Source organism: Haplochromis burtoni, unplaced genomic scaffold (assembly GCF_018398535.1).
Source record: "Haplochromis burtoni strain Fernald_Lab_line unplaced genomic scaffold, NCSU_Asbu1 Contig_351, whole genome shotgun sequence".
In the NCBI taxonomy this organism is placed as follows: domain Eukaryota; kingdom Metazoa; phylum Chordata; class Actinopteri; order Cichliformes; family Cichlidae; genus Haplochromis; species Haplochromis burtoni.
In genome coordinates, this window is record NW_024582712.1 from 347,628 (window position 1) to 365,542 (window position 17,915).

Consider the following 17,915-nt stretch of genomic DNA (forward strand, 5'->3'; position numbering starts at 1 on the left):
GTCACTGTGATGTTTGTGGACAGTATCAACAACACAAAGCTGTGCGCCTGTCACAAGATAAATTTGAGAATCCACAGTTCGAAAATTTGATGGCAAAAAACTGCAGGTAAAGCCTCGGATCATCAGAGGGACAGTCATCCACACATCATCTCCTTATTTACATTGGAAACAGCTACTAATGAGAGCTGCTGTAAGGAAAAGAGTATTTCTTTGCACAGTGATCTGTGATTAACGATGCTTGGCATGTGTGAGGATAAAAAATATCAAGCTGTTTCAGTAAGAGCCCACTCTGCTGGAAACTATTTGGCAAGCCTAATCTATCATCATGTATCCCACATGCATAGGGGCACAGCAGCTCCTGTGTTGTCTAGTCTTTTTTTTTAGCGGGTAAACAAGACCTTGAAAGCAGCCTCAGTATCATGCTGAAATCCGTCAATGCCAGCAGACACATAGGTCTCTGGATTCTCTTAATCTATATCCTGCTCCACTCCGCAGGGAGAAGCAAGAAGAAAGACAAGTGCAAGAACACACAAATGTACCCTCTGAGTGAGACGCAGTACTGCCCCTGTGATAAGTACAACGCACAGCCAGTGGGGAACTGGTCAGACTGCATCCTGCCTGAGGGAGGCAGAGTGGAGAGCATCCTAGGAATGAAGGTGCAAGGAGACATCAAGGAATGTGGACAGGGCTACCGTTACCAGGCCATGGTGTGCTACGATCAGGACAACAGGCTGGTGGAGACGTCACGCTGCAACAGTCATGGTGGGTATGCTTGCATGTGCGTTTGTCAGGAGTGTAGTCCCAGAGCTTGTTCCTTTTGTAAAGGAAAACCTCGAAAAATGTGCGGTACAGATTACATAAATAATAGTTTGTTGGCACATGTCCTCGTTAGCTGCTGGACAGTGTGTTACACACTCACCAGGCAGACCTAAGAATTGGAGGATGTTCATTTTACATGTATCTCAGTATGTTTTTAGACATAAGCTACAACCCTTTCAAAATATTTGGATGAGTCCCAAATTTCACTTGGATCACATATCATATATGAGTATATGAATATCAGCTGAACTACCGAGGGTAAAACTGGCTTTATAGTTGAACTGACAATTTTTAGGATGTCTTTATATATTTAAACGTAGTTAGCAGTAGCACTAGGCTGATAAACTGCTTTTTTATGGTTGTAGCACCTTTGGGCAATGTTCATAAACTCAACCATATACTTTCATTTTACCACGTTGTTCATTTTCAGGTGTTTATTTTGTGAGTTTCGTCCTAAATCTCCTTTAAATGGGTATTTTTTTAAAAGTCTGAACATTTGTATACTGTACCTGTAGCAGCGATGTGTGGCTGCACTGAAGACCTTTCTGTTTATTCCACAGAGTGTGCATTATAGTGGGTGGAAGTGCAGCATTAAATGGTTGTGTTCTACATGGCTTTAGTTATCTAATTTGCTTTAAAACCAGGGTAGAACTCATAAATTGGGGGTTTTGGCTCAATGTATCTCTAACAGTAATGGTGACAAGCTGTGGGTGATGCTGTGCCAGACGGAGCCACGGCATCTACTCCCTCAACTGTGGTTAATTTCAGATGTGTGCACACAGGCCATGTCTCATAATTCCTGAAGATTTCCTCTGGCTAGTTTTATTGAAACTAATTTATAACGAAGACACTGTTTTCTGTGGGTTATCCAGCCATGCAGAGATGCTGTTTGCCAAAAGTGGTGCTGCTGTAGAATTAGACACGTTGACCACAACTACCATTTATGTCTACACAATGCAACAGAAACCTTTCTGGGATATTTTGTAGTTTTTTTTAGGAGTTAAGTTCAGTTTACTACCATTTAAAATGTGGTGGCAGCTCTCAGAAATCTGGATTTCAGTCTTGAGTTGGAGCACAATGTGTAGAAAATCAGACTTTTCTCCCCTTTCTTGTACTTTACTTCTTGGTTTCAGGTGAGGAGTTTACTGTAGTGCACTGGAATGTAGCAGATGCAGGAATAACTTTGTTCTGTTAAATATTCATCTGAAGCAAAAGATTTTGTTTGTGCACATATGAAAACCCCTCCCATGGCTGCTAAAGACTCATTCTGAATACTGAATTTCACATAAGGAGGCCTTTTTCTGGCACACTCCTGTCAGAATCAGTTGTCCCCTCATTGTAAGGTCTTATCTTAGATCCAAAATACTTCAAGCAAAGAATCCCAGCTCAGAAACTCGTTGTGAAATTGCTGTGGAATCGAATGCAGGAGATGTTCAAATGAATACATCAGTGTTGTGCATATATAAACATGGTTTTATTCTCCTTGTGTGAGTCACAGATTCAGATATGCGTCAGTTAATCTGAGTGTGGGTGTGACGAGCGCATCGTAAGGCTGGGGCTCTGTGTGTTTGTGTGCTTTTGTCAGATTCTGTGTATTTTTACACCTATGTGAATGTTTGTGAGTGCATACGTGTGCACCCATGCATTCATCTTTAAGCGTTGTTGAGCTAAGAAAAAAGGAATATTCCTTGAGGTGCACAGAAAAACAACAACACATTCATGAAGCTTGGCATTAGTGCGTGTGAAGCTCAAAGAGATCATTAAATCTCTTTTATTCCCCTCATTCAGCCGTCTTCCTCTGTTCTCCTTGCAACTCCCTCTCCCAATTTCTCAGCCATTCTCTCCATCTTTACCATCATCACTTTTAATCTTGATGGAGGAGGAGACATGGTCCTTCCACGACTCCGCAGCTGACACAGTGCCCCCGGCTATGATGTCGATCAGGCAAACTGTGCTCCCTTTATCTTTTTATTACACAGACATCACCAGAAAAAAGGGGGTTATCATTAAATGTGGACGTTATTTCAAGCTTTGTGGTTCTGCACACTTTTCAGATCGTCTTATTCCTCTGTGAAAATAATTTTGCATAAGAGAAGATAACACTCACTCTGCTTTAGCACCACTTGTTTTCAATAAGCTGTTATTCTGAGGTTTTGACACAGGCACAGCAAGCAACCCTGTAAGGATTATATATATATTATATCTTATTATATAGGCTTATTTTTTTTAGCCAATTAAAAAGTCAACCTTGACAGCAGGGATGGAGCAATCAGCAGCAAAAGAAACATCCAAATGAAAGATTCATGATTCTCGTAGTGTTCAGCAATAATCCAGTCAACCACAAAAGGAGTTCTCTAATAAACAGAGGACACAATTGGCAAGTGAATTGTTAGGAATCTTGGATGAGCAGTTCTCATCCTTTGGCTTGTTTCATTGCATCGGTGTTTCCCGTCGACTGACTGCTTTGATCCTCTCTTTGGAGGTCGGAGATTCATCTTTTATCTGAGGGGGTCAAAAGTTAAACCACTCACTCTGCTTATTTGTTCTGTTGGAAACTTTTCATCTTTTCAATTGCTGTAGGCATTTGTGTTTTCTTGCATTTTTTTCAACAACCGTTCATCTGATCTTCGCCATACCTGGCAGGTATATTGTTGATGACCTGAATGAATGCAGCTTCAAGTCGTTTAAATGACCAATTCTCACACTTGAAGCACACATGTGATGAAAGAGGGAAAAATGAATAACACAGCCATAAATAACAGCAAAAGTCAGTGAGAGTGAACACTATATTAAGGCCTCAGTCACGCAGACTTAGCGACCAGTTGGCACCACCTGGAAACAACAGGTTGTTAGGGTAAAATGTTGGCGAGTGTTTGCTTAATGTTTCTAGGTGAAATATATCACAAAGGGGATGCTGCACCGAAATCCTGACCGCTTTGGTTGCTATGAGATTTTGATATTTCAGGTGGCACTTGTGCCTTACCACCACAACCAACACAGAAAAGACACACTTTTCACTGCAGCTCACCAAGCAGTTGATGAATATTGGCAGACAAGTTGACATCTTCCAGGCAAACTACACACGACCACAGCAATCTGCTAGGAAAGAGTAATTTCATGGAGCATTCTGGTGCAGCTCCATACGCTTCTTTGCAAGCAACTGCCAGCAACCTCTAGCAGCCACTCACCAACCAGTTGGGGAATGCAGACCTGTGATTTTTAAGGGGCTCGCTGACTGAACTTTAGGCCTAGATCTTTAGGCCTGGCTTTTCTCATGCACCAACATAACTTACTGGTTTTGGCGAGTCTACCCCAGGCCATTTCCTGCACGTCCTTTCCTCATCTCTCCTGTCCACTCTTATGTCCTGTCAAGAAATCGACCATTCCTGTTTTAGAATTTCAACCACCACTCATGTCTTTAAACTCTTCACTTTGATGGAAAATTATTGCAAACAGTGTTTGTGTGTATGAATTTCTCATTTTCTCAACAGCAGATCATCTGTTTGGTGTAACTTAAACAAAACAAAACAAAAAAGCAACAGCCTTCTCAAACCATAAACACAAAGCTGTGTAGGTAAGTAACATTAAACTATGCCAAAGATGATGATACAGAAGGGGAAAATCTCTCATCTCTGATGTGCTCGGCGTTAGTCTTATTTCTTATCTCTGCTGCTATCAGCAACCCATGATGCTTTGACCTTCACTGTGACTTAATATTACAGGGTGGCTCAGGGAGCCTTAACCTCATAATATTACGGGATGGCTCATGGGGCCTTGGCCTCATCATATTACAGGATGGCTCAGCACTGTAGCACTGTGGTAAAGGGGGAGGGGATGCAATCATTGGGGGAAGTCATAAAGGCAAAACCTTCTCCTGAAGGTTTGAGGACAAAGGTCAATGTTTAATCATTTTAGTTAAAAACATCAGCGAGTCCTTCTGGCCTAATGGCCACTGCTGTTGTTCCCCTCTGAGCCCCAACCTGAGCCTAAAGTGTATACAGTTGTTTTTCAGAGCATCTAGGGATTAGGCTGTCTCTATTACCTTGAGGAGGATTGTGGAGCAGAGGGGCATAACAGGCAGTAATGTTGGGTGGTCCCTAGAGCCAAAACGTGCATCTAAAGTCTCGCAGGACAGCCATCAGGGAGATGAAATTTGCTTTCAAATGCCTAGCTGATGAATAACCTGGACTTTATTCCTGACCAGATGGACAAAATAAGTGTTGCAAACAGAAAATCATCTTTTGATAAAGTCTCGTTATTATCCGTTGTGTTCACTTTAGCCCAGCAGTATTTAACTTAATGTATCTTTCTATCTGTGCTATATTTACAATAGAACAGTTTCCTCTTTTTGTTGTTTTCATTGCAATTGATTATTATAATATTTGTCAAAACAACCAAAAAAATTGTTAAATTTACAAAAAAGTTTCATTAACTTTGCAGTTGTTAGCACACCCTGGGAGGGTGTGCACTGGTGCAAAGGCTACTGCTGTGACTCATTAAAAAGGCACAGTAAAAATTTAGCAAAGGAAACATGTGGACTCTGTTACTCTTGTGGCTGTCCTCATTGCATATGTATGTGCCGCAGTTTTCCTTTCACACTGCAGAATTTGGAGAGGAGAATGTTGTAAATGTTTTAATGAATCTTTTACTTACACAATGAGAAGAAAACCAATATCCTACCTCGTCCACACTTACAACGAATGTGATAGCTGTTATTAGAATGAGCTTGGGGGACAGTTCACAGCCGTGAGCTGGGTGCTAAAGCATTCCCGTCCAAAATCATAACACAACAGGGTGGTGTTTAACCTAGAGCAATGCAGGTGGGGTTTATAAAATGCATGACAACTATGGATGTATGTGTCACCTGTCACTTATTCAGGATTTTGCAGAAGCTTTAAATTTATCGACTGTCCTTCTTGTTGTCACAGCTGGCTGTTTGTCAGATTCTTCCCTTTGACTGTAGTAAATGCTTTCAGCATCACACTACATGCCGGAAAACTAAGATCAATGTGCATATTTGCCCACATGGCACAGCTGCGTTAACTTTATTAACATATAAAAGCTATGCTTATACTATATTATCTTTTTTAGGTTAAATATAACACACTATGCACGTGTGAAGTATTCCCACCCACGTCAATTCTGCTCATTTGTGCTGTTCTTGGTTGATTGTGTTGGCAATTATCGAAACAAAGACTGCATCTGTTTAAAAGAACAAGTGTGTTGCTGTTAAACCACTTTCCACTCACATCTGCACCTTTTTATAATTGTGTCAACGCTCTAATTGGCCCTTTCAGTAAATCTAGACATATATGGTTGTCTTCTAATTGAGCCGCTACATATACTTTTTAATTTAGCATTTGTCATTTGTCACAGACCAATGTGAAAACAACTTTAGTGGGACTCTGAAGCTTTAAGAATAGAATAGAATAGAATGCCTTTATTGTCACTATATACATGTACAATGGGATACAGAGCATCGCTATATACACTATATACATATGAACAGTATTCAAAAATATAAAATGTACAAATAGACAAATCAGAAAAATAAATAAATAGTGTTATATATTTACAGTGTGGGTTATTGCATGTAAATTAAGTATTGCACAGTGATGATAGTAGTTGTGCATAGAGGGAAGTCATTGGATTGGGGGGGTGGAGCTGTGTTGTCAGTTCCATTCTGCGCATCAGTAATTTGCTAACATCCACCTACCTATCCAGATAAGTTAAAAAAAAAACAGTCAGGTGGTTATATATGCAAAATGCCACTAGACTCAGGACCAGATGAAGACACTAATCTCAGAAGGCATTGTGAAATTTGAGACCTTACAAAATAACGAGACATGCTCTCAGCAAAATAATCTCTTGAACTGGCAAAGTACAGTTTAATGTCATTTTAATTTAATTGTTACATTCTTGCAGGCTACAAAATATTTTTTTATCTTTCCACAAAGCTTGACTAATCTTTTAGATAGTTTGGTGCATATACAAATTATTATAAGGAGATTTAAGCATATGATTAGTAAGACCGTATCATTTGGTTTTTACCAGCTAAGGAAGCTTTCTACAGCTCCGGCTGCTTTGGAGACTGCAGTGAGAGCATGTGTCTGGCTGTACCTAAGTTGACTTGCAAAGGCAGCAGGAGTGATCTCCTTCCTGGCCTCAGCCCAAAGGCTTCACAGAGGAGACGAGACACCTAACAAGTTTATATCAGTTGAATTACAAGTGAACTGCAGGCACAGGTGCTGTGGCTTTTATACAGGGTGAACCTCCAAGTGATAGTGTGAGTGATTTTAGAATGACCTGACTAGACTGAAGTGGAGGTCGAAGGTAATGGAGCTGTTTTAGAGGCCAGGCTTTACTCAGCAAGGTGTGGATGTAGAGATGCTGATCTGGGCTCAGAGACACCAAAGGGAAAGGAGGCCTGGTGTGTGTGTGTGTGTGTGTGTGGTGTGTAGAGGATTGTGAGGTGTGTGTGTGTGTGTGTGTGTGTGTGTGTGTGTGTGTGTGTGTGGGGGTATTACTCATGTTGTGGGGACCTAAATCTGTTTGCACAGTCGCATATGGAGACTAAAAGCAGGTTGCTGTTACATAAATCATTTAATTTTTAGGAAAGATTGGCGTTAGTGTTTGGGTAAGGCTAAGTGCAGATTATGCAAGTAATAGTTATGGTTACGTTTAGAGATGGGCTTTATTAAACGAATGCAGCTCCATGGAGACACGACTGTGTGTATGTGTATGGACGAGATCACTGTGTATTTACCGTAGTTGTTGCCAAAGTGTTGCCAGAACTCTAGCTCTGACTGGATTAAAAAGACTTTTATTTTCTAATCTTATTAGCTTTAAGAAAACGTACTGCTCTGTTCTGGTCCAGCAGACTGGGTGGCACGATTACCCTTCAACTGTCCTCTCCAGTTGAGCCAAGTTTAAAACCCCATGATTAAAGTCTAACAATCCATTTGGCTACTGCCTGTGGCGGCACTGGTCTGGATGTTCCTTAGCTGTTTTAAGCAATACTAAGTCTGTATTTATGCCAGCATTTGCATCGCATCAAAAACCAAATAATGCCATACCCAGATTTCTCCCGTCCACACAAGCTTTGTTTCAGGTCCATTTTTAGCACTTGCAGCTAATTATTTAATAAAATTTTTCTAGCATGCACCACTGGAAATATAACCTCATAAATCCTACAATATTTATCAATCAACAAAAATCATATTAATTCAACTTTTATTCCAGATTGTTCTCCTGGTGCTACTAGTGAGACCCACCCAACCATTCAAGAGCTTTCAATACATATTATTATACTATAATCAATATCATATATTTATAACGATGCATTTAAGAGGACAAAACTGTTTTCCCTGAAAAAAGGGCATCTGTTCCCTTTTGTTCCCTCTGTAATTTCTGCCCATGGTTTCACTGATATCACAGCAGTCTTTGAGGGTGTAAGCCAGTCAAATTTCAGAGGTGATGGTTGTGATTGTCCTTTTAACCATGGCTCTGCCCATCAGAGATAAACTTAAATATAAACCTCTGCAGTGTTTTGGTGCCCTAAACATATAAATGTATTACTCAGACTAGGCTCAGTCTTCTTACCAGCACATGGTCACACCACCAGACCGCTCTGCCTGAGCTGAGCTGTGTTAGCCTAAACTTTAGCTTGAGCTTTGAGACTGAGACATTGTTTGCTCAGTTGTTGGACCAATACAGAAAATCTGACAGAATGGAGAATTACTAACAGCACAGAGATCCCACAGAGCTCAGTGGTCAGGTGTTGTTGTACCCGGCAGCTCAGTATGTCAGTGTGAAGCGCGAAGGGAACAGCAAGACTTTTCCCAGGTTAGAAAAAGTGAGAAAACGACTCCACTTGACAACATTGATTTGTGAGGAGTGACTGGCCTGTGTGGGATTCCTCTTGAATCGTGGGAAGTGTGTTCTCAGCAAGCCCATCATCAGCGTAGCACCACATGTCTCACTGAAAATAAAAGCAGCCTGGAGAAGCTCACATTAGAAACAGGAAGGGCTTAAGCAGCCGGTGAGACAGTCCACTTTACCAGCTCATTCACCTCATTGATTTTCTTAATCAAAGGCTAAACTGATTTGCAGACCAGTGCTGTTGCATAAGCCTACAAAATGTACTTGATGCACTAAACAGACTGTTTCTGAGCAAGGAAAAGAAATCTGTAGAGAAAGTTTCAATACACAAAGCCAGGAGTGTAGAAATATTTCATCATATTTGACTGAAACTTGACCTCTGTGTAGAGGTCAAAACAGAGGAGATCACAACTGAGATGTAGAAAAATCCAAAAAAGCACCACCCTGCTGATGGTGTCAAGACTCTGTGAGCTGTGGGAAGATGGACTGAAATAACGAGGCGTCCTGCCAGGCCCTACTGTACCTCTGCTTTGGGAGATTTTTTCCCAAAGCAGATTTTTTCCACTTGTCAGTAATAGAGCAAAAAATGAGGCCTTTGAATATGGACCCTGTTTTTATTCCACTTGGCTGAAAATCAATAAATGCATTTAGATTAGTTTGTAAAGTATTGGTTAATAGTTTACAGGGCTTTTACACCTTTTAAATAAAATTGAAATGTTAGACAGAAAAAAAATGGAACTGCACTAGATGAAGAAAACAACGGGTTCAACAACCAGGACGCTGGGTATTTTTCTCTAAAGCAGTCATTTCCAACCTGTGAGGCTTAGATCCTGCTGGTGGGAGGCAGAAAGAACAAAGGTTTTTATTTCAAAGCAAATTTCTTGTGAATCAATTTTCTGGTGAATGCTTTTTCCTCATGAAATAATTAGTTAGAGATGATACTGTGCGCTCCAATAATTTATTGAAAATGCATGAAAAAGCAGCACAGCGGTGTTTTGGATTTTCTTCTGATGTCTGTAGCTAACTCTCAGGTCACAGTGTTCATCCATTTAAGTTTACAGGTCACAAACCTTAGAGTGGAATCTGCGCTATAAAAAATACAACAAAAACGCCTGTTTTTCACCTCCTTTCAGGTTATATTGAAGAGGCGTGCATCATCCCCTGCCCTTCAGACTGTAAACTCAGTGAATGGTCCAACTGGTCACGCTGCAGCAAGTCCTGTGGGAGCGGAGTCAAAGTTCGCTCCAAATGGCTTCGGGAGAAGCCTTACAACGGAGGTCGGCCGTGTCCTAAACTGGACCACATCAACCAGGTACTGACAGCGAAACTAATCTACGCGCTAAGACATGCGAGCTGGTGGCTGAGCAGGAGATTAAAGTCAAAACTGAAGCTCTTTTCAGCTCACCATTGTTTAATATTTATGAGCTGAGCTACAATATGTCTGTAGTTATTACAAGTATGCTGCACATTATACATATCCAGCACTAGAGAGAAAGAAATAAATTAATTATTTATGACAATAAACTTGAGTCTGCAGAGCTTTCTCTTACCTTCCACTCATTATTGCTGCAGTCATTTTTTTCTGAGCAGCGACACTGCAAAAAGCAACGGGTGCTATAAATGGATCCCATCCACTGAATTAATGCCCCCAAATGTGCCAGTTGATTCCTTAAGGTTCTCTGATTTGCTCAAATGAAATGCTTTCCAGGCCTTAGAGTATCAGCAAGTACGCCTGGCAGTGTGTGTGAATCTGCTAAGTTCACACAGGTGTTTATGCCACAGGCTTTTCTGATTATGAACTCTTGAATGTTGCATTAATCATAGGTTTTGCACTGTATGAACAGTTGGCATCTGCTCATTAATCCATCTGTCTCCTTTTAATCCAACCCGATGCTCGCTGGATGTGACTCATTGCTACAGGCCCAGGTAAGAGTTGCTCTCCTCAGCTAATTGCAATGTACTCACAGTGTCACCAGTGTCAGTAGGTCACTGACAGATAAATGTACACACTCACAATGTCATGAATGTAGCTAAACAAGGTCCTATAGGAGACTTGAGTTTTATTTATGCAGACATTTCTCAGTGGCAAAGCTTCTCTGGGGGCAGAAATAATCTCGTTGGCTGAGTTAAACCTCAGAGAGCTGAGCTAAAGAATCACAGTGTATTAGGCAAACCTTAACTGACAAACTTGCATGGCTAAGATGAAATATTAAAAAATAAATATATTTGTAGAGGCGACTTTTTTCATTTTGACCACGAGGATCATATTTGTTAGCTAAGCAAGCCTCTGAGATTTGCCTGCCGCAAAAAAGTTTAGAAAAGAAACTGCAATCTGCTACATTTGATTTGCTGCTCTATCAACTTCAGAGTGTTTGTTATTTTTCTCAGGTGTATGAGGTGGTGCCGTGTCAGAGTGACTGCAAACAGTACGTGTGGGTGGCCGAGCCGTGGAGTGTGTGGAAAGTCAGCAACGTGGATTTGAAAGAAAACTGTGGAGAAGGTGTCCAGACCAGAAGAGTCAGGTATTTGTCAGATTGCCTGCCATTGTGGCTTTGCTTATTTGTTTTCAGTGTTTACCAAAAATTTTTTATTGTAATTGAGCATGGCATTTATTCAGGCAGGCCACAAAGTTAAGCTCAGCCTCAATCCTGGCAGATCAGCAGATATCAGCTGCAGCCAGCATTAACTGATGACTCAGCTGTTTGTGCTTCACAGCGAATCTCATACAGGGTTTTTTATTTAAGCCACACTGGGGTGGCTACAGTTGCTATGCAAGCCACTTTGCAGCCCACAAACTTTCCAGCTCCTCCTTTCATTCTATGCCTGACTTATTCAGTGTGTTATATGTTGTCACTGATGCTCTGTTCCATATGAGGCTCTCATTACTTATGCAAAGCTTAATGCAGGGGTGTCCAACTCCAGTCCTCGAGAGCTACTGTCCTGCAGCTTTTAGATGCATCCTTACTCCAATATAGCTGAATCAAATGGTTGGATTACCTCTTCAGCATGCCATCAAGTTTGACAAAGGCCTGATAATAAGCCATTCATTTGATTCAAGTGTGTCGGAACAAAGATGCATCCAAAAGCTGCAGGACGGTAGCTCTCGAGGACTGGAGTTGGACATAATGATAGCATAGAGGCCCCACACAACCATAACACCTGTTAAAATCATTGCAGATTTAAATAATCTTATTTTTACTGACTGAATTTTATTTTGTGTCTTTTAGAGTTGAAATAATTACAACCCCACTACAGTTTTAAAATGTGACAAATCGATGCTGCTCTTCTTAATTCAGTTATTCAATAATTGGTGTTCCTATGGCACACCATTAAAGTACACAAACATATGCACATTTTCTGTTTTTGGAAAATCATTATCTGGTACTGATCAGCTGATGAAGTAGATTGAATTACTCAAAACAAAAACATCTTAAAAACAGTGGATTGAAACACACATACATGGGAGCAACTCTGCTTGAAAAGATATCAACATATACAGTCCTGATAATAACCAACCTGGCATCTTAGCATGATTGTTGGTGGTCCATTAAGCTGCTAGAGCGGCTAATGTACAGTCAGAGTGTGTAAAAATGCTAATGACCTCAGCTGAGTTGTCCCTCCTTAGAGCAGGTGAAATTAATGCTGTAAATGGCCTACTGGGGTGTAACGAGCTGCAATTTAACTAAAATATTCTGACCGAGGTCGTTGAGGAAATCCAGGTTCTGGTTTAATTGAAAAAAACAATTTACTTTTTACTTATTGTAAAAAATGTTTTTGTTAAAACTTACAATAAAAGTTAAAATAAAGGTGAAACTAGACTTTTTTTATAGACCTGACCTGACCTACTCTGGGGGATCCACCCTGCCGTGTGAGAAGCACATAGGTTGTCAGGTACTTCATGTACCTGCCAGCTCCCTGTCCAGTTAAAACACACTGTCTGACTATTTCTTTCTTTGCACCACAACAGCAGAATTGCTAAAACAAGGTCAAACTCTGGGTGTTTCTTGCCCGATCCCACAGGTGCATGCTCAACACAATTGACGGCCCATCTGAGCCCGTCGAGGACTACCTGTGCGACCCGGAGGAGATGCCCTTGGGGGCCAGGGAAAGCCGGCTGCCCTGCCCTGAGGACTGTGTCCTCAGCGACTGGGGCCCCTGGAGTCGCTGCACCCTGGTGAGAGCTGAACCCACGTCAGAAAGCAGCAGCTCAGCTGTCTGGCACAGAGCAGATATGGCAGCGTCAGATTTCTGTAAAAGTCCACTGATATGATTTTCTTGTTGGAAAAAATTTTCTGAGGTTCAGGAATTCAAAGCGTGGCTGTACTGTATCATTGTGAGCAGTGTGTGAATCTTTGTCAACAGGTTATTTCTCATCCACCAAGGAGGAATAAAAGAGATATATGAACTGGGAAGAAGGAGAAAAATGGCTTATATATCACCTATATTACACTGTACTCACTGTGCATTCAGCAGGGAGGGAACATGATTTATGATAAAGATTCAGGAGCATGTAGAGCCACACACACACACACACACACACCTGGATATATTTCAGCAGTAATGTAGCAGCAAACATAAAAGCTGAGGCTAAAAATATTGCAGCTAATTTGTGAACATGATTTGGCAGACAACCAAAAATAGTCTTACACAAGACCACAAATTCAGTTTGTAAAAAATTACTTCACTGTAAAAAAGTTATGGTAAATTAAATATAACTGATATTGGTCTACAGCTGAGACAGTTTCCTATTCCATGGTGACTTCAGATTTGTAAAAAGACAGCAGCCCCTGCAATCAGCACACACCTACAGGCTGCAGCACACACGCAATGTTCATTCTTTTTGCAAAAACTTCCAAAGGTGTCAGAACATCCTGTTCAACTCCTCCGCCCGACACCTCCGTTTGATGGTAAAAAGCCGCTTTAACTGCTCTGGTTTCACCCGCTGTTCTCACAGCAGCACCCTGGCCATTGTTAATCACACCCCATTCTCTCCCAAAGTGCTTGACGCACCATCTTCCCACAATTCCAGTCTCGACGTGGAGTCTGCAGTGGCACCAGCAGGGCCTCTCACATGTTTTATTCATCATGCCAGCAATGGAGTTATTCAAAAGGCTGTCATTTTCTCCCCCAACTCTCTTCTCTGTGAGCAATGACCGTGTAGAGTCTGGTGATTTACCATTCCAGCAGAATATGTGTTTCAGCCCTCCTGTCAACTCCTGCTGGAACAAAAACATCGAATTCCACATTTTGGGAAAGAAAGAGTCTTATTTAAAGGCATTCCTCCAGGCGTAGGAAAGCCATCGGAGAACATCTTGACATTAACATTTTAAATGAATCGCGGCCCAATAACTTCATAAATAATTCTAACACATTTAGTGCCTTCAATCATCAAAACACATGAACACCATGGCTGCAGGAACGCTATGACTTTGTTCCGGGTCAAGGATATGCCTCCATTCACTTCTTATCACTCGCTACAATATGGCCTGTTTAATCATTTATGCATTCTAATGGCTCAGGTTTTTAATGGGAAGTCTCTGTTTCAGCCCTGTACCAGAAGTAACTATCGAGTGCGGACAGCATACACCATTCGACCCCCCAGCGTGGGAAGAGAGTGTCCAGACACGACCGAAAAGGAGCCCTGCAGCCTTAACCTCAACTGTTTCAACTACTTCTACAACATCACAGGTAAAAGGAAATGTTGAAGAAGCCCAGGTTTATAGCCTAACCCACACTCATTGGTTGGTTTAAAATGGCACACTGAATCTCCCCAAAAAGGATGTACTGATATAAAAGTCAAAGGGCTTTTTTGCTGGTTATTAATAGAGAAACAATCATCAGCTAATAGCAGCTGTTTTTTTAACAATAATCAGGTGGAGAAAGAAAAGCGTCTTACAAGACAGTTCATGGCAGGAAAGGCACAGACTCTTGGGACTGTTAATGTTCTGTTGTAGTTACTGCAGTCATGTTGTGTTTGCTCCTTGAGTATTGTGATTGTACAATATGTTTTTATGGCTCAGAACAGCATGACGCTCCACACATTGTCTTGGAGAAGGTCCTGGCTCACTTGAGCCTTCCAGACTATAAAAGCTAGCCCAGACAAACTGCTAATAGCTGTTTTTTCCGTATCTTTTATTTAGACTCCTTCCAAGCCACATACAAAGAGCAGGTTTGTGAATTCCTGTGTCTTCCTCCCCTCACGCAGATGGCTGCCCCTCTCTGAGCCTGATGTTCTTTTTTCCCACTGTTGCCAAAACACTTGCTCATAGGGGATCATCTGATTGTTGGGGTTTACCCTGTTTTCTTAGTATTATTTTAGCGTCTTTACCTTAGAATATAAAGCGCTGAGAGGCAACTGTTGTTGTCATTTGGCGCTTATACAGCATGAACATGAATTTTATTTATACAATAATATTCATGTTCATGCATGTTCAGGATTTTGGCCTGGGTGTCTCACACCAGAAGTTGCTGTGGCGATGATACATCTAACCAGTGTTAATATTCAGTTAATATGTGAATGTTTAACAACGCCATGGTGATGTAACTGCGTGGTGGCATGGTGACGCAGGAGTTCCTTAAAATAGTAGAGATGTGCTATTAATCATCAAGTCCTTACTGTGAGAAGTAAAAAGAAGTATTCTGGACTATTTAGGTTTGTCTGTGTTATTTCACTACATTTCCGAGTGGATGAGGATGATTAACACGGGGATTGTGGCCCCCTGGCAGTCTGCATCATCACGTATTTCCTGAAAATGGCAGCACTGCTGCTGCTTGTGTGATTTTTGGGCTGCTGTCAGTGATGTGAACCAAATCTGAACCAAATCAGTGACATGAAAATCAGCCCCTTAAATGTAAGCCTTAAAATGCAGCATCCATTTCAGATTGAGCCCCTCACGGGATGAGCGATCAATAAACAGCTCATCTATTTTCTTTTTTTCATTATCCTTATCGCTTTTGTTTCATTCTAGTAGGATAATTGCAGACCATGCGGGGTCTTATCAAAACCTTGTATAATGGCAATGTAATGTTAATAGGACTGTTTTGAGTCCAGCTCACAGCTGGTCTTCACAATGCTCGTCTCTAAAAGCCGGCTATTTATTGGTTGGTTGTTTATCTCTTTAGCGCCGGTTTGCACAGGGAGGTTGAATAGGCACACATTAAGTTTGATTTCTCTGCAGCTACAACCATTAAAGCCTGGAAGAGTACAAGTAAACCAGTTGGCTGCAGGCCACTGTGGTTAAATGCCTTGCTCAGTGGCACCTCTGTGTGTGACTGCTTAGAACAGAAAACATTTCTGATTAACTGTAAACAGAAAGATTTCCAAAATAGATTTGAGCTGGCAGCCTACCCGAGCCTCCCCCTCGAATCCTCGGGACATCACAGCTCCACCTCACATGTCACTGAGGTTATGCATTAATGTTTCATTTTGGAAACTGTAAGAAACAATTTCAATAGAAGCGAATAAAAGCAGAGTTTGGCACTCACTTAGTTTGGAAGCCCACCCTCCTGCTCCCTCTGCTCTTTGGAAGAGGTGACATATTATCCCAACTGCTGAGTTCACAGTGGCATGCAGGTATCCTGGGGTATATGTACTTAATATATGAGCAGAAATTATTATTGGGTATTCTTTTTCCATTGTTGATGCAGAGATCATCCAAGCTGCTCCTTCCTGCAACGTTTCTCTCCTTTCCTTGCTGCCTTTCTCTCTGTCTCTTACTGTCAGTCTTTCTTGTTGCGATCTCCCTATTTCCAGTCCCCAGAGTGCCACAAAGCTCCTCAGCAGAAGGAGACACAATTTCCCGAGTTGAGCTTGCAAACGAGCTCACTGCAGCTAAAAACAGCCGCTCATCGCACGGCGCTCTTCGTGAGTGATACCTCAGCCTCCCCGTTGTTGCAAGTTTTTTTCTTTTTCTTCTTCTTTTTTTTAAGTAGCACTGTGGTTGTTTAAAGGCAGTGAAACCCCAAGTCTGGAATAAAATGCTGCTTTTTCCCTTCACAGAAATAATTTTCTCAGGGTGCCAAGTTCTGCTTCCCAAATCTTTGGATTTTTCTGTTCATATTCATTGGACTGAATTTGTATTGAAGCAGCTTTTAAATTCTGCTTATTTTTCAAAGGAGGCGACTCAAATCAGACCAAATGGCCACACAACGCAATTCCGCCATAAAAAGACACTAATGGCAGCCAGATTTATTGGATATAAGTGAGATGTTAGAAATCTTAAATGACCTCTTTGCAGGCATCTGTTTTTAAAAGTCATCTTCAACAGCCAGAAGCTATAAAGACTCCAGAAATACAACAAAGCCACACTGATTATTTTTAAAGAGGTGGCAGAAGGAGACGAAGAATGTAATGCCACAAAGGTAATGAGCTGAAGTCAAAGTTACAGTGTGGCAAGTACAAGGCATGCGCACTGCTCTGCTGAGTCATCTGGCAGCTTAAAATGGTTCATTTATATGCTTGGCATGTGTATCCTAAAAGGTCTATGTAGTTTCTGCTCTCTGATGGCTGGGAAATTTTAGTGTGTCAGCAGTGGAGTTAGTAATTAACTTGATCGTGTCGCATTGTGTCAATACGTCATATCAAAAACTCTACCAATTAATTGATGTTTTATATAAAAATCCTTGTTCTTGTCCTTGCTGGGAGACTCTGTGTATGAGCGTACTGTATAAAAGCTTAAGGTAAGCAACTTTCAGAGAGGAATGAGACAACATAAAGCGACAATGCATTTTTGTGTGCTCCCCCATAAAAAGCCGAAGACAGACTACGGTTGTTTCTCACTGTTTGGGATTTATTCTCTCTGAAGTGTAAAGACTTTGTGACAGCTGAGGCATTCGAACACTTCTAAACAGCGTCTCCTTGTGTTTTGTCCCCTCCACATCATCCCGCTTGAACTGAAAATACATCCAAGTACAGAGGCAGAACACTTGTGAAAGGCTGGTTTCTTGTGACTTCAATGCTTCCTCCTCTTCTTTTCGCTTCTTGCTCTCATCTAAATCATGACACCCTCTCACCTGCCTTCCAGCTCTGCTCGCACTCAGGGTGGTAAAATCAACAGCTGCAACCTGCTGAACGCTGGCAAATATTTGATATGTGGTAAAGTTATGTGCTCTCAAAGCAGGCAGATAACAGTTGTATTGTAAGGGTCATTTAATGCTGTAAAACACAGTGCACTTGATGCCAGGATTACCTTTTACGTGATAGCTTATTAGTGAAC

The 17,915-nt window shown here is 41.3% G+C and overlaps 1 protein-coding gene across 3 annotated transcripts in view; it reads left to right on the plus strand.

Moving 5' to 3' along the window:
* The window catches only part of LOC102307381 (thrombospondin type-1 domain-containing protein 7A), a 205,616-nt gene that overhangs the window by 141,572 nt on the left and 46,129 nt on the right, over positions 1 to 17,915 (plus strand). For all 3 annotated transcript variants that reach the window (XM_005942851.2, XM_005942853.2, XM_005942850.2), the window contains 6 exons: positions 496 to 762; positions 9,834 to 10,012; positions 10,621 to 10,626; positions 11,089 to 11,222; positions 12,721 to 12,874; positions 14,247 to 14,388. In XM_005942851.2, coding sequence (XP_005942913.1) covers positions 496 to 762; positions 9,834 to 10,012; positions 10,621 to 10,626; positions 11,089 to 11,222; positions 12,721 to 12,874; positions 14,247 to 14,388 — 882 coding nt within the window. The remainder of the gene's footprint in view (positions 1 to 495; positions 763 to 9,833; positions 10,013 to 10,620; positions 10,627 to 11,088; positions 11,223 to 12,720; positions 12,875 to 14,246; positions 14,389 to 17,915) is intronic.